The sequence below is a fragment of the Chelonoidis abingdonii genome, chromosome 5, assembly GCF_003597395.2.
Source record: "Chelonoidis abingdonii isolate Lonesome George chromosome 5, CheloAbing_2.0, whole genome shotgun sequence".
Lineage (NCBI taxonomy): Eukaryota > Metazoa > Chordata > Testudines > Testudinidae > Chelonoidis > Chelonoidis abingdonii.
In genome coordinates, this window is record NC_133773.1 from 53,369,087 (window position 1) to 53,393,796 (window position 24,710).

The 24,710-nt window shown below is 41.3% G+C and overlaps 1 protein-coding gene across 9 annotated transcripts in view; it reads right to left on the bottom strand.

The window, feature by feature from the left end:
- Window positions 1–7,784: 7,784 nt before the first annotated feature.
- Window positions 7,785–24,710, bottom strand: part of ELF2 (E74 like ETS transcription factor 2) — a 72,496-nt gene continuing 55,570 nt past the window's right edge. For all 9 annotated transcript variants that reach the window (XM_032804414.2, XM_032804415.2, XM_032804410.2 and 6 more), the window contains 5 exons: window positions 22,131–22,304; window positions 16,947–17,033; window positions 11,781–11,973; window positions 10,953–11,303; window positions 7,785–9,498 (listed from right to left, as the gene is read on the bottom strand). In XM_032804414.2, the coding sequence (XP_032660305.1) occupies window positions 8,871–9,498; window positions 10,953–11,303; window positions 11,781–11,973; window positions 16,947–17,033; window positions 22,131–22,304 (1,433 nt within the window). In that variant the 3' untranslated portion in view covers window positions 7,785–8,870. The remainder of the gene's footprint in view (window positions 9,499–10,952; window positions 11,304–11,780; window positions 11,974–16,946; window positions 17,034–22,130; window positions 22,305–24,710) is intronic.

Sequence of the window (24,710 nt, forward strand, 5' to 3'; positions counted from 1 at the left end):
ATTCTTATGTTGCTCATGGGGTGAGCATTTTCACTTAGTCATGCTATGAAATAGGGGCCCTCTGCTGCAGATATGTGCCCACTGGCTAGCTTCTTCCTTTCCTGGGTCAAACAGGAATGGTTGGAGTGGGAGGGTAAACACTCCAGTCTGATACTGTGTTGACCACTGCTTTGTCTTACATTCCTACCCCACTACCTGCTTGCTCTGTGTCACCAGAATTGCAGCAGTTCATTCTGCCCTGTCTTTTTCTGATTCTTCTCTGAAAAATCTTTAAAGTTCTACTCTTCTGCTAGTGTCCTGAGCCACAATTTTTTGTGCTCTTAATCCTAGTGCAAAACATACCTAGGTGTCAACAGAATTGTGTAGATCAGACGCAGTATGATCCGTCACTTTCACTGTGGAGATTTGCGTTCGTGAATCACAAGTTTAAACTTGGGTCGTCAGTCTCAGCAATTTGCAGACCCTCCGTGAAAACTCAACCAAATAACCTCAGAACTGTTTCGTGCTGCCCCCTGCAAGTTGTTGTCTGAAACACTTCCATGTTTCCACTCCAAAGTACTGTTTCAGAAAAAGGTCTCTGCCAGTGTGTGACAACACACCTGTTTGCTTAGAGACAGATTGAAATAGTGATGGGTATTTCTAAAAACAGTATTAAAACTGAGATTTAACTAATACTTAAACCTGTAACAAATTGGTTCCTTTCAAAATTTCATCTTTCATTTCCCAATATTAAAATAACTTAAAAAAACCATCACCCCAGTCTCATGAGAAGCCAAGCGCCTATTCTCCCCTGCTGGATCTTCCAACAAATTGCAACAGCCTCTACTTTTGGAATTGCAATCAGGTATCAGCCTAATTTTTCAGCTGTGATATTACATAGTCTGGGTGACTTGCTGTCAGCACGAGCACCCCCACTTGACCATTCACCAAACTGCTTCGAGGGGATCCAGCTGCTGATCCCCATGTGTTAAGCATCTGGAATCTGAATAGAGTCCAGGCACTGCCCACTGACTTGGGGCTCCGAGGCAGACCCTTATGGTGCAGTTCCTCTATCTGGCACCCCTCAGGCCCTCCCTCCCAGCTTTGAACACAACCTTTCCCAGAATCCCATTACAGGCATGAGCCTTCTGGTTTACCAGGGGGCATGTGTTAAGTGTAACTTTTAAAATGCACAGAGATTTTGCACAGGCTTCTAACACCACTGTTTTTGCTTTAACAGATAAAGCACAGAGTGTACAGATCACATAGAAAACATCCTGAGTGCAATCTCCCTCACCATGGCTAACCCTTTCCTTGAGACCTGGGCTGAATTCAGCTGGGAAGGATTTCCACTGCCTCAGACCCCTGGAACAACTTATCTCTGAGCTGGTGAAAATGGGCAAAGACCCCAAATAGATCAGCAGCTCCTGCCCTACTATAACCTTTCAGTCTGTCAGGTGACTCCTGGATTAGCCTCAAGTGATCAGATCTTTGCCACATGACCCACCTCCCCTGACAAACCAGTTGTTCTGTGTGGAATCCAGCCTGTTGTCTCGGATGCTTATATTTGGCTAGAAAACCATCCTGAGTTAATGCCCTCTATTGTCGGCCCTGTATTGCTACCCCTTGGAGTTTCAGTCCAACAGGGAGGCAAATAGACACTAGAGATGACAACTAGTCCTAGCATATATAATAGTTTGCAGTCTGAAAGATGCAAAGAGTTCATAATCTCACACAGAACTCAAATTGTGCACAGGTTCCCTACGTTATCACACATGCCACAACTGGAAAACAAATGATACCGTGTATCTTCCGTTCTGAGCCAGGTCACAAAATGCTGCAACCCATCCTTTTTCTCCTCCCCCACTGCACTTTTGTTAGAAAAGAAGGGAAATGTTTATATGTTCATGCTGCTGGAAAAATTCTCTGGTTTTGCTCACAAGTGTCTCGTGATTCCAAACTCTCCTGGGGCACTGAGCCACAGCACAGAGGCTGCAATAAGTTTTGTTTACTAACAGGACCTACGAAGCCAAACTGTCATGGAGATCAGCCAAAATGGCTTTTTCTGATTGATGGATTGCCTCCCACCCTAGGGAGTGGGGGGGTTCAGAAGATCCAAAGGATGCTTTTACTGTTTTGTTTGGAATCTCACCATCAACAGTTTAATTTGTTTTTCCAATGAGAGTTAAAAACCACTATGATATTTTACTCCAAAAAAATAAAAAAAAAGTTACCTCTACGTCTTCTGTGCTTGATAGTCTGATTTCTGTGTAACTGTCATCACTGCCAAACCTTTATATGGTGAAACAGGGCAGGAGCCTCTTAGTCCACTCAGTCGTCATTCGGGGATCGTCTGCGACTGATGATGAGAAGGAAGTGAGAGGTGGGGCACCAGATGCAAGAGGGCTGGAAAGCAAGTCACTTACTTCCTGATTTAACAGGCCCAGGAAGTCACAGCTTTCTGGTGGACCTGCAGGAGGAGATTACAACTACTGTAGTTGAAGATGTGTTGCATTCTCCTTTAGTGTAACACTTAAAGCTGGACAGCATTTGACAATGAACTGCTACAATCTAGGTCAGTTTTGGCCTATTAACCCAGGTACTGCCATAAAAGAAGTTGTGTGGGCCCCCACAATGAGGAATATTAAAATGAAACATTGCCCTTGGTCTTTTAGTATTCTGCAAGAGAAGAGTTTGCAGTGGTGAAGGTGCTTTTGCTCTTGTTTTGATAGTAGCTGGTCATTTATCTGAACGAGCAGGAAAGCCACTATCTTTTTTTGTTGTTGTTGTTGTTTTGGAGGATGAGGGGGAGGACCCCATGCCAGTGTAACTTTTTCTAAAATACAAATGTCTTCACCACCCAAGTTCTTCTGGGACTGTGCCTGCTTTGTGAACACACACTACTCGATATTCGATGTCACTTTCTCTGTTTTAATCTTAGGTAGAGGCTGTGCTAACTTTTATCATAACTGAGTCCTTGTTCCCACCCCAAAGTTACACTGCAGGAAGAAATTATGACGTTATTTCATTGTCTAAAAGGTTGTTGGGGTTTTTTTTGTTTTTTTTTTTTTTAAATCTGCTGCAAGTTCATCTTTCAACACACACAGAACTTAAAGTAATGTCACAGGCCCACCCTTCATCTCTCTAGCCCTGCCCCAAAAACCTAATACCCAATAATAGGTTTACATACACTATTATGGCATACTCTGAATTTAGCTTGTTCTGTCTATGATCATCTTTTTGCTTGAAATGGATATCTACATTCAACCAACTTCCAGTGCGTAAGGACTGAGATGTCAGTCCTGCAATACAGTAAATTTACTTTTCCTTAATATTCAAGTCGATATTTGACTCTGTCTTTTATCTACTAACTGTACTATACCTCTAATCAATCTCTGCTGTTATTCACCAAGCAGAGAAAGTGACAACGTAATTTTTGTTGAGAGGGAATTTTCCTCCAAACCAGCTTTTCAATACTGTTGAAATTCTTGGATCAGTCTAGTAACAAGTGACTCCTCTCCCTTTAATCAGAGCTAAGTGTAAGATGCTGGCAACTATCTGCTAGAAAAATGCAAATTCTTGTTCCAGACTGTTTCATGCTAAGAAGGTGGACTTCATCAAACTGAGAAAATAGGATAGGTAACATGAGAACTGATTGTCTATTTCACAGTTTGCAGTAGTTGCCTTGGGAACAGACAGTTTTGAGCAGATGGCATAGGATTCCGGTTTTGTAATTGATAGACCAAGGCCCCTGCCACAACAGGCATTAATAGTCTGATATCAGCTATCTATTCAAGGTCACAACACAGGGAAGGCAGCTCTTTGTTGCCACTCATGTTTGACCTCGCTCTGGTGGTCTGGCTTACACAGAAATAGAATATCCTTGCTATAAAATGCAGGTCTCGTTTGAGAAGTGACTTTGAACTAATGACATTGTGGGATTCTAGTTCCATGTCTCAATGGCTTCTGTATCAAATGTGCTCATTTTACAACTACGGACATTCTTTTGAACAGCGCAGGCAGCCCGGACTCTGAGTCAAGCCTGGATTCTTTCCACCTTGTGCAGCAGCAGGCTCAGGAAGTTCTGCTGGCCAAACCAGGACTGCCCTTGAACAAAGCCGAAGGTATTTAGAGATCTAAAGATGCAGATAAGCATCAGGATCTTCAGAGGGGTCTAGGTGCTTAACTGCCATAGCTGCTTTTGAAAATTTCATTAGGCACTTTTATGCATGTTTAAACACCTAAATAACTTTGAAAATCTGACCTAAACCCCCTTGTCTTCAAATCATACCCTCAACAACCTCTTCCTTGCCTCCACTGACGTTGTACAGGTGTCACTATCTACAATTTACTAAGTAATATGCTGGAGAGTGGGGAAGGAGAACTGTAGAAGTAGTAAACTTTGAGCTGCAGTTAGGGGTGAGAGAATTTCTTTCCTTCATGCATTATCTGTAGAATCATCGAGAGGTTGCTGTTGCTCTTGTCTCTCAGGGGTTTAAGTGTTAGGGCCAGCCTCCTCTCCAAACTACCACCAGCCTAAGATGCCAAACTGAGCAGAGTACTTGGTAGGTGCTCTGAGGGCCAACTTCCTTAATTTCAGGGTAGCTAAAGGGATCTTCCTGCCATAGCTCTCAGAGATACAGTACCTTGATAGTGACCAAAGCCTGCCTACCATCCTAAGAAGCTAGTTTAAAAAGAACTAGACAAAGGGACTAGATGTTTGAAGTGCACAGTAAGCATCCCTTCCATTTCAGCCATAGCATATTCATGGAGGCTTTCAGATTTTAACAGCACTTGCTGTGCTTCTGATGAGTGATCTGCAGCAGCATTCACAATTGTGGCATGCTCACTGCTGGAAAGAGGGGATAGCCAAGATAGTGGCTGCTCAGAACTTAACTTTAGGCTGTTGGGCTTAGAAGTACAACTTACAGCTGCCCTCTGTCCTTTTATTTTTATGATTGCTTGAGGAAGAGGTAGAGAAAGTCCTGACTGCAGTCTAGTAAGTGTCGTCAAGTCTGGATCCTTACTTGTGAAGAGAAACTTCACTAACTGGAGTTGTATATTAGGTGGAAGGGAGTTCCTCTGAACTGTAACAACTCCATGTATTCAAAGTTTCATGAAGTTACATGCTGTGGGCCATATCTTAAGTGTCTGAATGATGTCAACTTCTCTCAGGCATGGTCATGCAACATCCCTTTGGTTAGCGATTGCTTATATGGAAGACTTATAAAAGTGTTATTTAAAAAATGACAAACTCTCTTTTGCTTTTCATCTTCCCCTCTATCTTCTCTGTTCTTTCTCCATTACATGTTATCTGGTTCTCTCACCTCTGCCTCTCACCAGTGGTTCTAGGCAACTCCAACTCTATTGTCTCCGGTTGGCAAGGGCAGCTCTTTGTTTTCACTCCTGTCCTCCATAGTGGCAAGATACACGAGACATAGCTATTTTAGGCTGGATGCCTTTCTTCCAATCCCTTCCATGCACCTCCAGGTTCTTGAAATAGCAGTCTGTGGAAGTGGCCAAGGAGAGGACACAGTCCCACTTGACATGGCAGCTCCTCAGGGACTACCCAATCCCCTTCACACAAATAAGCTGATCAAGGGCAGTGTATTCAACGTGAGGATTCTGTCATTTTTTTATTCCAGCCTCCTCTCTGGTACTGCAGCACTTCAACCCAGTTTCTTCTTTCTCTCCTGGACTGCTGCAGTCAGTCTTCAACTTCTTTCTCAACGTGTCCCATTTTCTCCCTGGCTCACGAGTAGCACGGTTCAGCTTCTTCATCCTAGGGAAACCTCTGATTCTAAGGGTTAACCATTAGGACAAAGGATGCCCAACATCCACACTGGATGCTGCTCCCACCTTTCCCTGAGTCAGTTCTCTGCCTCTCAAACCTCTCTTCCCTTCTTCCGTGAGTATATTCAGAGAGTGCTCACTATGCAGCAGACTTTGCTTCCCACTCACTGGCTTGCCTGTATGAAGTCAGTCTGCACCATTTCTCTTCCTGCCTGAAGATCTTTCACTTGGTCCTGCTTCTTGCTTGACAACCACTTCTCCTTCACTACTTCTCCCCTATAGACATCAAGATTAGCTGGCCTTTTTAGTTAAGGTGCAGCTTTCCTCTTTTTACATCTCCTTTATTGATCCACACACTCTCTAGAGTATAAGCTCAGACTGTGCTTAAGTGAATCTAGAGTCTGTACAGCCCTCTGCTCTCAGACTGTAATACCTATGCAGTATCCCCCTCTAACCAGTTTTCAGTCTAGTTCTCATGGATACAGAGCTCTGCTACATGTTCCTGCCAACACCAACAAGACACTCCACTGCATACACTTCTCCCCGAGGAGAGGATGAGAGAACAAAACATGTGACAGTTGTAGTCATATCGCCTAATGCACGACTGGAAGGTGTTCAGATAATAGTGATGAGCACAATATAAGAACCTATTTAACAACTTAATCTCATAAAAGATAGAAATAAGAGGCCAAGGACAAATGATTACAGCGATGAAGCTAGATGAATAAAAGGGACAAGATAGAGGTATATAATATAAATGGTAGAGAAAAGGTAAGGGACCTGGTAGAACTAATGGCCGCTGGATAGTGTGATTAGACATGTATATAGATAATGAACATCCACAGAACTTTATAAGGAATGTAAATCCTCATATTTCAGGGTATATGCCAGCCATTGACTGATGGGGATGAGGAAGGAAATTTCCCCTAGAGTCAGGCTGTTCCACAAGCAGCCACTCTGGGATAGCTACCATCAGAGACAGGATACTGCACTGGATGGGCAGGTGGCTTGATTTGAGTGTTTTATTCCTTACTATTGTGTTTCCCTTTCTGTAAAATGAGGATAACATTCATCCAGGTTTTGTAAAGCATTTGGAGAGCTAAAGATGAAAGTAGCGTATGAAAGGAGATATTTCCTTATTATTTTTTTTGTTTCTAATCCAGAGAAAAAAGTGCCCAGAGAGGTGGTAGAGGAGGCAGTGTGGGGAACGAGTACTAACTAATCTATACTCTTCACAACCACCTGCAATGAGCCTAAGGGAATTTAACTTTTCCTTCAGCCACTCCTAGTTCTCATATTATGAGCAAGCCCCACTTGTCCCTGCATTATGTCCTTATCATTCACACTAGCACACTTTCCACTAGCACTCTAACCCATTCTTTTCTATCTTCCCTTGCCTCATCTACTGCCCCACAAACCAGGTCCTCCAAAACACCTTTGCAATTCATTTATATATAACAGAACCCTCAAGGGGTTAGTCATGCACATGACTAACCAAAGTAACCACGCTCTCCTTCTTGTAACATTTGTTGTCCCCAATCTCCTCTCAGTTTTATCATTCATGTCTGAGCTTTAGGAAAAGGAACTGTCTTATCAGTCTACAAAAGTGCTTAGTAAATACTTTGGGCACCCACATAAAATAGAAAATAATAACTGCTGTGCTTCTGCTTAATGCTGCTACTCAAAAGTGTTCCGTTCAATGGAATCAATGCAACATAAGCTGTACTCTGCGACCCCAGGATTTTACACAGCACATGTCCATCAGCAGTCATTAGGTAAAAAAATAAATTACCAATTATTCTGGCGACCTGCCTCACAACACTATGTGTAAGGGAGCAGAGTTCCTCCAATGAAAGTGTAAGGGAGCTCCAAACCACCTGACTGTGTCACTGTCCTCTTAGCTTGGTGACTGGAGTATATCAAACAGCAGGTAAGTAGTTGGACAGACAGAGGGGAAATAAAAAAAAAAATGAAACAAGATAACTTAAGAAAAACAAACAGACCAAAATCAATTAAATTTCATTTCTATATTTCAGTAAAACCTACTTGAATACACTTTGAAACAAGAGTACAACAAAATAGAATATACTTCAAATGTTGAATATACAAACTATTATAGTTCATTCTGAACACTGGTACTTCCCTCTTAACTTCAACTAAGAAACTGTACAGGTTTAGAACTACCTGACAAAAATTCATGCTGAGCGTGACCTTTCAAGTGACAGAGTGGAGCTGAAACTGAAATGTATGCACAGATGTCAAGGCTAAGTGAGTGACACAGGCATGTTACAGCAAAAGGCCAAAAGCCTGCTGCTATTTTGTCCACAATTAAGAAATTTAGACAGACTTTAACTACCATACAAAATATGTTACATGTAATTCTATAACAATACTGTGCTAGGTACAAGATTTTTAAAAAAGTTTTAATAAAAAAGCTTTACACAAACAAGCCATTAGCTTATTTCAAGAAAGATAACTGAAAATCAGTCTAAGGCTTTCATTTAAAATCTGCTTAAGCTATATGATACAAAATCCCTCTAGGTCTCTTTGTCTTCTTTCAGAAGCTCTTAATCCTCTCCTTTAATTCACATTCTAGTATACCTAGTAGCAGAGTTTTTCACATAGCACCAGTTGAGTTACTGTGCGCACACAGTAGTAATTGCTGGTATGCATACAAAAATGCATCAGATTTGCCATTTGTAACAATGAGACTCCTCTCCCCCTGAAAATTAAACCAGGACAAGCCTCTCACAGAACTCATTTTAGTGTTCCAGGTCTTAGTGTAACTTGATATCGTAGTGAACTGTTTGGTCCCTTTCAGTCCAGTCCCTATAATTTTCCTTCTTCATAGGTTCAGTTGTTTCCCAACCGAAAGAGGCAGTTTTCTGTCAGCATATGAATGTGTGGTTCAATTCCCACTGAAACATGGGACAGTTAGTTAATTTCCAGTAAGTCTCTGATATACGCATGTATGTCTACATTTTTAAACTCTCATTTTTCCCTTCTTGATCATGTCTATTCCCCCACCCCACCCCAAGTCTGTCAGAATGCTCAATCAATAAAAGTCAGGAAAATCCATGTTGGTAACTGCCTATTCTTCATTTTTCACATGTTACTATTCCTTCTGTTTTCATTGTTAGAGGAAGGGCAATGGCCGAGGGCGTACTAACTACTACAACATGCGTCACAGTCTTGCTTCCATCTGCTGGCTTTTCTTCTTGCACAAGCTGCAGTGTTTTCATTTCACGTTCCTGTTTTAAAGCCACTGTATCTGGTTTCACCTCTGGCCCTTTTATGACTGCACTAATAACTCTGGGAGGAGTCTGGCCAGATGCCTGCTGGGCAGGCATTGATAGTCTCATTACTGGTGTCCCATGAGCTATAGACACAGGGGTAAGTGCTCTCACAGCCAATGGGGTTCCAACGATGTTAATACTTCCTGATCCAGTCAGGCCTGTTTTTGTCTGCAACTGACACTGTGCGAGTTGTGTAGCAGGGATGGTAATGATTTTGGCAGGCTGCATTGTGATTTTATCTCCATTTTCAGCAGATGCTGGCATCATGGTAGGGATTGTCTGGATTACTACCTTTGGAGTCGTTGCCGTTGTTGGACTTGTGCTGGTTATTAATGGTGACCCTGCATTTACTGACTGTACTGCCACAGTTGAAATTTTCTGCCCGAGAGATGTCATTACGACAGGCACTTGCATCGCCACACGAACAGTCCTGTTGAAAGATTTATATATATGTATATACATTCATTGTGTTAAGACAGCTGTCAGGTCACCACAAAAATTAAAAAGGATAAAATCCCAGGACTTACAGGGAATTTTGCCAAAAGAAAAAACTCTACCATTTTTGATCCACCCAGCAAACAGGAAAAGCATTCACATCCTTTTCTTCAGTTAAATAAATCATTGGATTATTTGAAAAATGAGTCTGGTGGCAAGCATACTGATAGCAGCAGCACGATGAGTAAGGCTGTGAGCCTGCCACAGAGGTCATGGATTCCGTGACTTTCCATGACTTCTGCAGTGGCTGGTGCTGGTTCAGGGACAAGCCAGGCAGCCCCGAGGCCAACAGTAGCAGTTAGGGTGTGCAGGAGGGGGCTGAGGGCTAGGGGTTGGGGTGGGGAACCCCTCCCTTCAGCTTCCAGGTGGTGGAGAGGTGGGGGGCGGATCTCCATGCCACATGCTGCCAGCACCCGCAGGCCCTATCCCTGCTGCAGTTCTGGCCAATGGGAGCTACAGCAGCCAGAGCCTGTGGCAGGAGCAGTGAGCAGAGGAGCCCCTGCCCTGACCCTGCCTCTGCTGCCTAGGAGCTGCAGGGAAGCAGAGCCGGTTAGGGAGCCCTGCCAGCCCCTGCTGCAGCCTGGCTGCCCTTCCCCCCAGTACCCATGGGGGTCCTAGTCACACGCTGCGGCCTGGCCCCCTTCTCCCCCAGCACCAGCAGGGGTCCCAGGTCACCTCCTCCTGTTTAAATCAGTGGTCCCCAAATTATGGGGCGTGCCCCTTAAGGCAGTGTGGAGGAACATTCGGGGGGGGGGGGCACAGCGGGGCCTGAGTCAGCCCCCATGGGGGTCAGGGAATGCCATGCAGCCCTGCTCTGCCCCCAGCTCCTTTCTGGCCCTACCCCCAGCCACAGCTCAGGCCCCAGCGGCGATTCTCTCTCAGTCACAATGGTGGCACCAATCCTGGCCCTGTTCCCAGCTCCCAAGCCCCAACCACAGCCCCCGGGAGGGATGCAGACAGGTTCCATTATTGGGGGGGAGGTGATGGAAAAAGTCTGGGGACCACTGGTTTAAATAGTGAGGCCAAAGCTTTCTAAATTAAGAGAGTCTAAAGTCTGGCTCCTAAATAAGTGGTCTGATTTTTCATGTGCTGAGTACTTTGCAGGTGAGTCTCACTGACTTGCTGGCTGCTCAGCCCGTTTAAAGAATTAGGTCACTTATTTAGGAGCCTAAAGATGGACCTTGGGAGCCACAAACTCCTATTTTTGAAAATCTTAGCCGAAGGGCTTCATGACTGGAGAGCAGCTTATAGCCAGCTATGCAGGGCTCTCATTGCCACAAGTATGTTTTAGCAAGGTGGTTGACACCAGGTTATCTCCAGGCACTATATTACAACAACTCAGCTTCCTGACTGAAGGGTTCAGCAGATGACAAAGACCGGGGCACGAACCTGGGAGCTGCTGTTGCTGGAACAGTGGTAGTGGTGGTGGGAGGACGAGATGACGTATCATGCCCTGGAGAGGCAATATTCACAACTCGGGTGACTGCCTTCTCTGCTCTTGTACAATTTAATGGAGAAGAATTTTTTCCACCACGTGCAGATGCTGCTGCTTTCAAGAGGCTTTCTGCAGACAATGACACTCGTTCCAATGACTTCTCATCTGTAGGCATCGCTAAATCTTCACTGCAAGATTCATTTTTGTCATCATCTATGACCACTATGTTTTTTGGCATCTCCTTAAACTGATATACCAGCCTTTGCCCCTCAACCTTTGCGAGAATTCCCCTTTGATAGTAATATCTGCAAGGAAAAGTACAATTATAAAGTAAACAACACGGATGGATGTACATAGGGACTCAACATTTCAAACCTGCTTGTAAACATAGACCAAAAACACACTAATTTCTACAATAATAGGAAAAAAAGCTATCAAACATACTAGCTAAGCATAACTATTCAAGGACTATAGCTTAAAGGTTTGGGTTGTGTTTTTTTTTAAATCATATTTACACAAAATATTTAAATAATAATATATATTCACTGGGAATATGAAAAAAGCAATGAAAATGGAAGAGATTATGATTTATAGTATACAGTTGCATTTTAACAATTGTAAAGAGCTAAAATCTAGTAGCTACAGAAAAATGTAGGTCAGATGCTTATGATCATACTTTGGGGGCGGGGGGGTTTAAGTCTCCAATTTAAAATGACGAATTAAACAATTGCAGACTATTTTGTAATTGAAGGAAATCCCCAATATTCTTCCCCTTCATTTACCTCAGGGCCCTTCCCATCGTCTCATAGTTCATGTCAGGTTTGTTCTTGTGCTTTCCCCATAGCTTGGAGACCGCTTTGGAGTCCACAAGTTTAAAGATGCCCTTCTCTCGCTGAGTCCACTTAATGTATCGAGGACAAGTATTTTTGTCCTGAAGAAGATCCAGAAGGAACTCCCACAAATATGTTGTATTTCCTACAAAAACAGAAAGCAGATGAACGTTAGACAACTTACACTTAAAGATATTAAAAACCTCTCCATATATAGACATACAAAAGTGCACTTAGACAACTATCTGATACAGGAACTTTGAATTACTACATTACATACCATCCTCTGCCTAACCTTCACTTGTAATGTGTATGTATCTGTTCACTCTGATAAATTTAGGGTAGATTTCATAAATATTTACATTCTGAAACTCAAAGGGGTTAGCACTAGAATTGTGCTATGCCACATGATGTGGGAAACTCTTCAAACCAAGATTAATTCTCAACTGCTATAAGAAAGGGAGTAATGGAGTCCTACATCACCAACACCTCCTGGCTGCCTAGAGGATATAAACAATGCTCTGAAAGGAGTTCTGTTCAGCTCTTAAGACTGCAGATACCAGTTCCAGAACATAGGCTGCACATTCTGGGATGGAGTAGGAAGGGAAGGAGAGAGGATGGAGAGACTACTTAAGGAAAGGCAAACTTTTTCTTTGGCAAAGGAGAGGAGGGGAAGATATCCCCATACACAAGCTCCTAGAAACCTCCTCCTTTCTGATCTGCCTCCATCCCTCACCTTTATTATTGGGAGTTCAGTGTTCACAAGGTGTCTTAGCCTGTTCACTGGACTCCGCTCCTGCGGTAAACCTTCCCAACTGTAACATCAGAGTGTCTAAAACACCTCTAAATCTCAAAGTCATTCCCTTACTGTGTATTATTATTTGTACCGCAGTAGCCCCTAGCCATCATAAATCAGTACCCCATTATGCAATGCAGTATACAAACAGAGAACAAAAAAAACTGTCTCTACCCCAAAAAGTTTACAATCTAAGTAAGTGTATGCTCTTACATTTCAGAGCTGTAGCATATGTAATAGAGAAGACCTAGCACTGCACTAAATTTAAACAGAGAAGCTGCTTGGACTCTGATTAGACCACTTCCATCTGGGAGAAAGGGGCTACGAATAATAAAAAACAGGCCACATTTTGTTCATCACAGATGGAAGGAAGTGATTTTGTGAACAAATCATCAAAAAAAGGAGAATCTGTAGAATCATGAGAAGGGAGAGCAGGGGAAGGACTGCTGAATGCTGAAAAACAGTTCAAACAGTTTGTAAAATTTGAGATTTACCCACATCTAAAAAAACAAAATAAAGGAAGCCCTTCAATGGGAGTATTAAAGGGACACTCAGTCAGAGTCCCCAGATTTTGTGACCTGACCAAGTTTTCAATCCTGGAGGAATGCAGAAGCCCAAGTAAATAAACAAAAGCCTATTAAAGAATAAATCTGTTTGTGCAACATGCTGCCATATCAATTAACAAATACTCAAGCATTCGCTCCTGAAACTTGGTGACAGCATCATTGAAGCTAGACTATTACAAAGTCTATGATAAAAACATTGCAAAATACATTTACTTCCCTTAGAGTGCCATGGTCCTCAAAATTCCTTAAAATTCCCTAACCCTTATCTGGGGAAGCTATTATAGTTCCACTTTATAGATGGCTAAACGGAGGTACAGAGATTAAATGACTTGTCTAAAGCAATACAGGTCCTGATCCAAAGCTCACTCTTCTCATTGATTTCAATGAAATTCAAATCAGGCCCATAGTGAGTAACAGTCAGGAACACAACCCAGGAATCCAGTTCTTGGTTCTAACCAAGAGACCACACTTCCTAGACATTCCCAGATCTACTGGTTTTATTCTGACTTGCCAAATGAAACTGAAACAAAGTTCCAGTACTAAGTGCTGTTTTTAGATATTATACTTAATAGCTGCTCTATTTGCACATGATTAAAAAAAGCCAAAAATGAGTTTTCAATTCAATAAATTTTTCCTACTAGATAAAATGAAACTGTTAATTTGCTGTAATTTCTTTGGAATTCTTTTAACAGTTATTGATTTCTGGTCCACCCAGAGAGGATTTCTCCAACGCTCATTACCAACATGCTAAACCCCAGCTATCAATGCTATCTGTCTTTCTGCAATAGCTCCTGCACTGTGAAAATGAAAAACTCAAATCCTTAAGTGAGCAACAATTTCAACATCTGTTGTTTCCCCCACAAAAACACATTAGATCCACAAAATGCCAGATGAAAGGAAATGGCCCTCATTTTGCTGCAGGAAGTGGTACTGGTGATTCAGTAGGTGGCATTCTTTCCTCATAGTCTATATTGAACTAAATATGTATGTTTCCATCAGCAGGAGTTTGGGACAGCTATATTACACCTCTACCTCGATAGAACACTGTCCTCGGGAGCCAAAAAATCTTACCGTGTTATAGGTGAGCTCGCATTATATCGAACTCGCTTTGACCCACCGGAGTGTGCAGCCCTGCCCCCCCAGAGCACTGCTTTACCGCGTTATATCCCAACTCGTGTTATATCGGGTCGCATTGTATTGGGGTAGAGGTGTAATTACAAGGTGTGTGGCAGATCATCCCAAAAGAGTGCCAATAAAACTAGATTATACCACTGCATATTCTGTAGCTATTACATATTTTCTAAAATAGTGTTTTTGTTAATATTTAATATAAATTTTAAAACATTTCAGTGGGATATTTTTAATCCCTTCACTTGTAAAGCCAGGATCCCTTAGTGAACCAAAGCATACAGACTTCTGAGGAAGAGGAAATAATGCCTGAAAACCTTTTAAAATGATCTAAACTAGGTTTTCTATGCACAGAAGCATCACAACGGTAAAGCCCAAAAGGGCAAGTCCTTCCAGGACTAACACACATGCTGTATCTCACCGGAAAGCTATGAACGTGCTCTAATGACTCAGAACCCTACCTGTGATTCAAGAAAGATGTGTCAAATCGGAGTTGTTTTCAGAAAAACAGTTCCGTTTCAACAAATCAGCGTTTTCAAGAAAAACTGTTTCATCAAAATATTTCTAACCACCTCTAAGTCTTTCTTTACCATCTAGGGATTCCCCTCCCCGCAATAAGGACTCCTCAGAGGGCCAATTAAGCCAGATTTACAGCTACTTGGCACCACCACAGCAGCTCAAAGCATCAGGGATGCACCAGTGATTCAGTCTACATCTTTGTGTGCATATTATATGTATAATATGATCTTTGATGGTTGTAGTCCAATATGAAACTGGTTGCACACCATCTGCTGTCACTCCCCTAGCCCTGAGAACCTTGCTGTCAGTGCTGAATTGTGTAAGGAGTTCCCCAACAGATGCCACATGTAAAAACGAACCATATTCATGCAAGTAACTCTTGAATACACAACAACCCCACAACACATCCCAGACAATAAACAAAATATACATCTAGCCAGGCTCAGAGAGAGAGAGAGAACTTTCCCCAATAAATCTTGGAAATTGAGAATCCTGTGAGATGACTCCTTCAAATAAGTACAGTTACAAGTTAAGCAATTGCTCCTTCTTTAAAAATTCCAAGACTGTCAAATTCTTATTTTTGGAGACTATTTTGAAAGATGTTAAGTTAGTCAAAACCCAGCAATAAACATGAATTGTTTTTAATATAAAAGAAGGGGTGAGAGAGAGACAAGCAGAGTCAGTCTCAAAGAAAGTGCCCTCAGAAAAATAAACTTTCAAAATATTGGCCAACTAAAGAAGAAGATATCCCCAGTGGAGACAACATTCAAGGAGATAAGAGTTTAGACATTTTTTAGAAACAGGTTCTCTAAAAGGCATAGAACTAGGTCACCTCCCTGAAGAATTTTTCAGGTAATGGAAAGCCAGCTCGAGTGAAGTCAGTTGAAAGGAACATAAACCACGCCAGCTAAATTGTATATCTATGGCGATTCTCAGAAGGAGGAGATTTTGCACTACCAACTACACTAGAGCTGAAAACCACGTCTCATCCCATATGTTACTATTATTATTAAACCTTTGTCTCTCCTGAGTTTAGTTAAGACCTTTGCTACCAATTGTATTAGCAGACAGGTGTACAGGAATTTTTCTCCTTTTCTCTTCTTCAGTATAAAGAAACAGTATCCTTACTTAGGGTGATCTTTTCCTTATGCCACAAGTGAAGTCCAAACCACTTTTTGTTTAGTAAGTGGCAAAGGCATCCATGTTTTGTGTATTCCACTGGAGGAAGATCTGATATATCACACACTGACACTGAGGCAACTTGTGAATGCATACTACCAACCACCTTTCTGCTGACTGGAGGGAACGGGCAGCAAGGAAGGATGCTCTATGCATCAATGGAACTGATGGTGAAAGCATGGCTCTTCTAATCAATTGGTTAAGAAAGAACAACTGGAAGGCTCTAAGGTAGCGACAGTTGGCAACATAAGGGCACGTATGCATACACACAGATAGGTGATGGTGGTCGTGCACTGACAAGCATTGCCTCACAGGGCCAAAACACTTCACTTTAAAGGCGTTTTCATCTTGTGGACACAAAACCAAGTCTTGTGATGTAAGAAAATATATAATAATTAGTTTTCCACCTATTTAAGCTAACCATTGAACCTACTGCCAAGGCAGGGTACTTCCTTGCGTATATTTAAGCCACTGCAGAGGCTGAATCCACTACTAAAGCAACAAGCTTCTCTGAATATACAACAGGAAGTTCTTAAATGTATTATTATATAGCATAAGTGCACACACACTGTATTGCTTGCTCTGCCTGACCACAGGCTCTTCAGTGGCAGCGTAACGAAGCATGTGCCCAGCAACAAGCCAACAGGGAGCACATCAGCCAGCGTGATAACTGCAGCAGTTATGATTATTAAATATTGATATTACAGTAAAACCTAGAGGCCCCAATTAAGGCTTCAATTTACTTAGACGCTGTATAAACACATACTAAAACATGGGTTGAAATTCTGGCTCTGCTGACTTCAGCAAGGTATTTACAAATCTTGGTATTTTACAAAATGTGTTTAGTACTAATGCATAGAAGATGTATTGGGATTTTTAGATAAAATATGTACTATATTATTTTAAGACTTAATGCATGGAAGAAATTACCTTTGCCTTCTCTGGGTTTCTTCTTTATACCTAAATCTGGAGAACCATTGGAAATGGCTGACTGTTGGGTCTTTGGTTTACGGCCAGCTGTACATGACATTTAAAAAGAAAATTGTAAGACATACATATAGTAGAAATAATTAACTTCTTATGTCTGAGTGGCAATTCATGTTTCTCATGTTAGTTCCCTTATTACAGTGTATGGCCAAATAGGCCTTTATCAAGTAGGTTAATTTTAAATCTTATATAAAGGTAAGATTTTTTATTTTTCATGTCACAATAGTAAGTTTGATTGTGGATTTTGTAAGTCAGTGTAACTCAGTTCCAGCTGAGTTAAATACAACATGTGCACTAAAGATAAAAATTGACACACTTATAAGTTTGCATTCCTTTGGTCTGATGTCAGTAATAATTATTGCTATATTAATGTAAATATCTTATCCATTGTATTTTATGCTTTCTTTCAGAAGAACTAATTTGTTTTACAAAAAGATAAATAAATATAAGGAAAACAATGTTTAAAGAAATCTCACTATTGAAATAGTACTTTTTTTCACCCACATGGAAAACAGCTCTTACATTAAAAATATTAACATCTTACTCCTTTGTGAAAGTACACTATGCAAAGGATCACAATCCCTTCATTACTATACAACTGTGGAGCAGACACACATTGTACAGTAGAAGACCATTATGACACCACCGAAGCAGAGGTCAAAACAAAGTGAACAGGAAGTACTGTATCTCTTAATTTCTGTTTAACTTTTTGTCTGTTAAAAGGCTAGAAGTGAGATTCTGTGCGGTACTTCTAAGAGGTGCAGCACCAAACTCACACTGCTTGATGCTGGGCTGCTTTGTGCCTCTCAGAATTATTTAGACAGCCTTCGGGGCCAAAGTTACAGCGCCTATCCATGGCTGCCTATTATCTCCCTGCCTGAAATCTCTGCAGTGCTGCATGCTATGGCTATGCTCTGACATGCCTTTCCTGCCCCCAATTATGCTCCCTACAGGAGGGCTTGCAATGGGGGGTGGCGCCCTAGGAAGGCAGCTTTACAGCTGACTTCCTCAGGTTCTTGTGCCAAGAGAATCCTTCCGCAGGCAGATTTGGTGCTTTCAGAATCACTGTATGCTGCTATGACCCTTTAACTTAGCATAAAAGGGCTGGAGCAAAGAGTGACGATCTCCCCCTAGGTTAGCAAGCAGAAGAGAGTCTGTGTTTCTGTGTTCAAGGCGAAAGAAAACTTCAACCAGTAACTCATCTCTTAGGAACGTGAACACAAGTTGCTCCTGAAGAAAAGTGTTGTGCATCAAACATTGAAATTCAACAACCTGTATTTTTATGGAGGTGCCAATTGCAGTTCCAGAGTTAAGACTGAGTTGAGTTTTACACTTAGAGCAGGGAATCAAACTCTTTGTAATGTACAAAAAATAGAGCATATCCTTCCCAAAAATCACAGAACTTACTCTTTGACTATAACTCTGCCTGGTAGCAACACTATAATAGGTTAGGGAAAAGTGTTTTTAAAAAAATCAGTTTACTCTAATCTGGGACCACAAACACTAAAATTACTTAATCATAAAGATTACTTTAGGGTGTCACTTCAGGAAGGAGCTACGGTTGTTTGAATGCCTTAACTCTGTATTTCCATACCATGTTTGCATTTCTGTTAAGTTTAGCCATAATGAACTCCTTGGATTTATATCGCTTTATCCCTGTACTGTACTTTATCCTAAACTACTCCTGTGTCCTCCATCTTAATGTACTTTTTGTGTGTGAATTTTTAGAAATCTCTGTCATACAGAAGCATCTCTATATATGTGAATGATTCTGGTGCCTCAGTGAAAACAGCTATTTTACTAATTATCACAGGGAGGTCTAGCCTGCTGTCATCCTCTGAAGGCAATGTCACTCACAGATGCATATGAGTTTGGGGAATTTCAGTGCTTTAAGCTAATTTACGTGTTTAAGCTGATTGCTACATACATTTTTCTATTAAATAAAATATACAAAGCTCTTCTTAAAACTGTGCAACTCTCCAAATTCATGTATTCCCTGCTGAGTAGCATTTCCTTCATCAATGTGTTTCAAGCAAACAAGAAAGAAAGTAGCTTCCTCCTTTAATAATTTAATTCTTGTATTTTTTTTAATTGGTGATTTATATATTTTATAATTTGATACAATGGTTAAAAAATTCGCAAATTACAGTGCAGTTAGTCACATAATGGAGCTGAAGCTTACAGTAACAGTGGAATATTTACAAGAGAGTCATATACCAAGGAGGATTACTGCCCATTGAAAGCACATTTTTAAAGGAAAATACCTTGCTGGTGCTATGGTTTATAGTCACGCCTGCTTTAGCCGAGGAAACAGCTAAATTACTACATTCAGAGGGGAAGCAGGATTATTTTTAAAAAAAAACTGAAAAGGTGGAAGAAAGAGAGAGACAGACATTCTGTGGAAAGAAGAAAGTCCCAAAAGGTGCACGCACACAATCGGCTGCATTGGAGTTGTGTAAGTCTTTCCAACCAACAATTAGACATTAAGTTATTGGCACCAAAAACTTGGCCTACTAGGAGGGTAACTACTAAGACAGCTTTAGTAACATGACCCAACTCTGGTAAATCTGCAAAGGGTTAAGAAGTTCACCTACCCTAGCTGACACCTGACCAGAGGAACCAATGGGGGAACAAGATGTTTCAAAAGGAAGGAGGGAAGTTTCCTTTGTTTAGAGTCAGTTTCAGTTTCAGCCAGAGTGAAAAAGATCAAAGAACCAGCCTCTTATCAGAGTAGTAAGTTTTAGAAAAGAATAAATAAATTTATTTTCTTTTGTAACTTGTCTTTGTGCAATTAGGGGAATAATCAGATTTGGGTATTCTTGTGTGTACTAAGGTTTTTGCCCAGGGGAATATCCTGTGTTTAAATCTGTTGTCTGTGAGATCAGCTTGTATGCTGTCTCCCAGAGGTTTTTTTTTTTCTTTTACCTTTCTTTTCTTTAATTAAAAGACTTCTTTTTAAGAACCTGATTGATTTTTTCCCCTGTTTTATTAGATCCAAGGGGACTAATTCTGGACTCACCAGGGATTGGTGGGGGGGAAAAGGGAGGGGGAAGGAGTAATTCTTCCTTGTTTTAAGATCCAAGGGTTTGGATCAGTGTTCACCAGGAAATTGGTGGAGGAGTCTCTCAAGGTTACCCAGGGAGGGGAAGGTTTTGGGGGGGAAGACAGAGTTTTCCAGATGACTCAGACATCTGGATGGTGGCAGCAAAACCAGATCTAAGCTGGTAATTAAGCTTAGGGCTTCTCATGCAGGTCCTCATATCTGTACTCTAAAGTCCAGAGTGGAGGTGAATCCTGTGACACTACTATATTCAGAAAATAAGTCATACTTAATGAAGACAAAATGGAGGTACTACTGGAAGTTCAAATATAGTGTCTTAGGTGTTGTCTACACTAAAATCTTAAATTAACCTACATTAGGCTGACTTAGAGCCACCACAGTAATTACTGTGGTGGTGCATGTCCACACTACCCTCTTTAGGTCAGTGATGCGTGTCCTCACCCGGAGTGCTTCCATCAACCTCAAAAAGGTAGTGTGAGAAGCTGAAAGTCCAGTCTCTCAGTTCTGCTGGCAGCTCCCCACGGGCTCCTGGCGAGCTGCACCCCACGTCAGTGCCTCATTCCCCACTGGGAGCAGAGGAAGCCGCCTGGGGCTTCTCGCCTCCCAATTCCCTGCTAGGAGCGCAGGAGGGGTAGGGGGGAAGAGGAAGGGAAGCCGCTCATGGCTTCTTGCCCCCAGGAGCAGGATCCAACTGCCTCGGTTTCTCAGCCCCTCCCTTCCTCCACTGGGAGCCAGGCAGCCTTGTCAATTTGACAAGACAGCCAACAGCCAGGAGCAGGCACCTAGCCCCCCGGGGTTCTTGCCCCAGCTTCCAGCTGGGAGCGGGCTCCAGCCTCCCAGCTTTCTTGTCAATTTCACACTCCCATCCCATTTCTGCTGGAGAAATGAAAGCTCCATGAAAGCCATGACAAGGGATCTAACAGCCCATGTAAGTAACAGAGTGTCTACACAGACACTGCATCACCCTAGCTACATCATCATAAGCCCTACACCTCTCGTGGAGATGGAGTTATTATATCAGTATTGCAGAGCATTTACACCGGCAGGACAAGGCGGTAGTGTAGACACTGACATGATTCAGTTGATGTAAACTGTCTTACATCAACCTGTGAAGTGTACACTAGGTCTTAGCTTCTAATGTAAGCTGTGAACCTCAGCCGTAGGAAAAGGAAGAGGAGCATGTTTCAGCCTATAAAGACACTGTTCACAAGGACCCACCACTACCACTTTCAATGAAACACTTGGCGCTAATGTGCAGTCTACGGTTCTTACCCCCCAAGCAATAATTTAAACAGATGTCATTTGCTCTCATGGTGGCCTGGACTTGTTTCTGATGTAGCAATTGGAATTATTCGAAATGGTATTTAAGGTAACCATATATTAAAAACAGTATCTTTAAAAGGGCCCTTAGATAAGCAAGGATGGATAACACACCAAGATTTTCACAGGTTTCAACTATTAAAATGTATCAAGAAAATTAGAATTTTATTTATATTTCAGATGCTCCTTGTGATTTATGGAAGAAATTATACATATTCCAGATATCAGAGGGGTAGCTGTGTTAGTCTGGATCTGTAAAAGCAGCAAAGAGACCGGTGGCACCTTATAGGCTGACAGACGTATTGGAGCATGAGCTTTCGTGGGTGAATACCCACTTCGTCATGCATCCAGCGAAGTGGGTATTCACCCACAAAAGCTCACGCTCCAATATGTCTGTTAGTCTATAAGGTGCCACAGGACTCTTTGCTGCTTTTACATATTCCAGAGAATATTTACAGACAAATTCCATCTTGAATCCCTTAATTTTTTCAGTGTTGCCTCATTTTCTTATCCTTATTTCTTCCATCTTTTTTCTTATGATTTAACAAACCACATTCTTTTTCTTATGCTTTCCCCCTTCTTTTATTGCATGCCCATAACTCAGAGTTCACTTTGTACACATTAGCATATGAGTGGGGATAATGTCAAAACTATCTCCACCTGAACCAGCTCCTTTGCCTACAATACTTTGGACTAGGGATAAAATACACTTAAAATCTCTTACTTTACATAAAAGTCATGTGTACCTTTTTTCTTTTTCATTGGTTCACGGATATCAGGGGATGTTGGAACAGGAGACATATCCATTGGTTCAGACTCCTCGGTTGACACCTCCACTACAGTCTCTGTTATCACATCTGGCCTCATAGCAGCATGGATAAACTCTGGGGTTGACACACAAGGAGGGACAAAAACTTCCACTAAAGAAAAAAAATGCACCAGATAAAGTTTCTACCCAACTCCTTTATTATGTCATAAATCAAATTATTTACGGCAAAGAACCTGGAGGGGGCCCATGATTCAGGGACCAATAATTTGTCACTCAGGAGCTCAATCCAGTCCCTAAAACATATACAAGTCAATGTTATTAGATATATGGCAAGGACAGGTATCTAAAAGTCCAATCTAGGTCTCAGTGAAGTCAGTAAGAATGTTGCTATTCACATCAGAGGGAGCAGCAACTTGTCTGAACGGCAGAAATAAGACTAGAGTCTTAAAACTGTTCGCTGCAAGGTCAGTAACATTCTTAACATAGTAAGAAAACTTTCTACGATATTAAAAATAAGTGAAAGACAAATGGCTGCATTTTAAGTCAGATATGTTTAAGTACTTGTGAAACTTTCCACGCTCCTCTTTAAAGACCAAATTTAACTTTTTCAAAAATGGGTATGAGTTAAGATGTGGCACTTCGATATTTACTGATGTTAATGGTCCACCAGCAGTTCTATCATACACTCCTATTTTCATAAGTTTATAACTTAGTCATGATTACAAATTCTACCATAGAACTCAACAACACCATTAAGTTTAATCAAAATGTTACATACGCATATCGGAGAGTCCTCTCTGTCCCCACTTCAAAATATGAACTTGTTTAAAATGTAGCATATTAAAAAAAGAGATAAGCTCACAATTTTAGCTGCATTTTTGCACATGTATTTTAAAAATAGTTTTTAGGTGGATTTTTGAACACTGGTCATCTAAAACGTATACTCAGGCTTATAAGCATTTTTTGTTATTTATTAAAAGTAGCCAAATTACCTTTTTTCAGCTACTGGACACGAACTATTGTCCACACTTGATTGATTTTCATGTACAACAGTGTAACATCACCATAGCACAGGTTGTATGCTACATTATATCACCCAACAAACTATATTATATAGTGTCTTCAAAGGAGCCATTATGGTTTACCTGGTTGGAAATCCATTTTTTTTTTAATAAATACAGATTCAGCCAATGAGCCATAACTGTTCTAAATAGGACTCTAGTAGAGTTAGGGGGCAACTATACATTTGTTAATATGTATACATATATTTACACAATAGATAAGAAAATTTCTCAAGCAAACATTAATATATAGCAAAACAACTCGGGAGAAACTTTTAATACTTAAATGCTATTACAGTTCTTGAAAAAGGGATAAATTTAGCTACTAAGAACTATGACCCCAATCCCACAGAGACTTAAATATGTTCACAATTACACATGAGTAGCCCTACTGAAGGGAACAGGGCTAATCATGTGTAAAGTTGAGTACATGCTTATGCTTTTGCAGAATATTTTAATATTATGGATTGGATTTCAACAACAAAAACAAAATTCAAAGTTAAGTTGAAATGAATTAGTTATACTTTTGATATATACATATTTAAACAAAAAATATCCAAGCAGCATTAAATATTTTTTAAATGATTTTAGAATGGCCTAAATTGAAGGAACCAAAAAAATTATCTCACAGCTTCTGAAAGTGGCTTCTTTCCCAGGCATTCAAGTGATTTCTACATTCACCAGGTACCCAAACTTTACAATGCGACAGATTCCCATTTGTCTTTATTACAAGTGGGACTCAGAGCAATGCCTATTATTAAGGCTGCCCACACTTTCCAACTGTTTCCAGCTGCTTATAACTTTGCAAAACTAACAATTTGGGCTGAAATTTTCATGCCGGGTGTCCAGCTCAGGCTGAATTTTTTTGGAATATTTCAACCACAACAATTCATTCATTTCCAAAAATAAGGCTATGGGGAAATATGCTGTTTTGCCCACATAAAAAAAATCTGGTAACTTTTTTGTTTTCGTAGCTCCTGCACCCACCTACTTTGGAAAAGCAACTTGAAATTTGGCAAGGGATGAGGGAGGACTTTATGTCACGGATGTGCCTTTTCTGCTCCTGTGAAAATATACTCAAATTTGGCCAAGTTATAAGTCTCAATGATCATGGTTCACAAAACTCAGTAGATACTTGCTAGAGTTTCACAGTTAAATTCCTTGAAGATTCCTCTAGCCTGGGTTCCGGCAGGACTTTCCCTACAATTACAGCTGAGTTGCCCCTGGAACAGAGGACACAGAATCTGTCTCTCCTGTGCACTCAATGCTTCCCCTGCTGGCCCCAGGCAGCATGGAGGAGGAAGCTGCCCTATTTTTCTAGTGCAGAGGAGAGAAAAGACGGTTACTCACCTTTGTAACTGTTGTTCTTCGAGATGTGTTGCTCATATCCATTCCAGTTAAGTGTGCGTGCGTTGCGTGCACGTTCGTCGGAGAAACTTTTATCCTAGCAACACTCGGTGGGCCGGCAGGTCGCCCCCTGGAGTGGCGCCGGTATG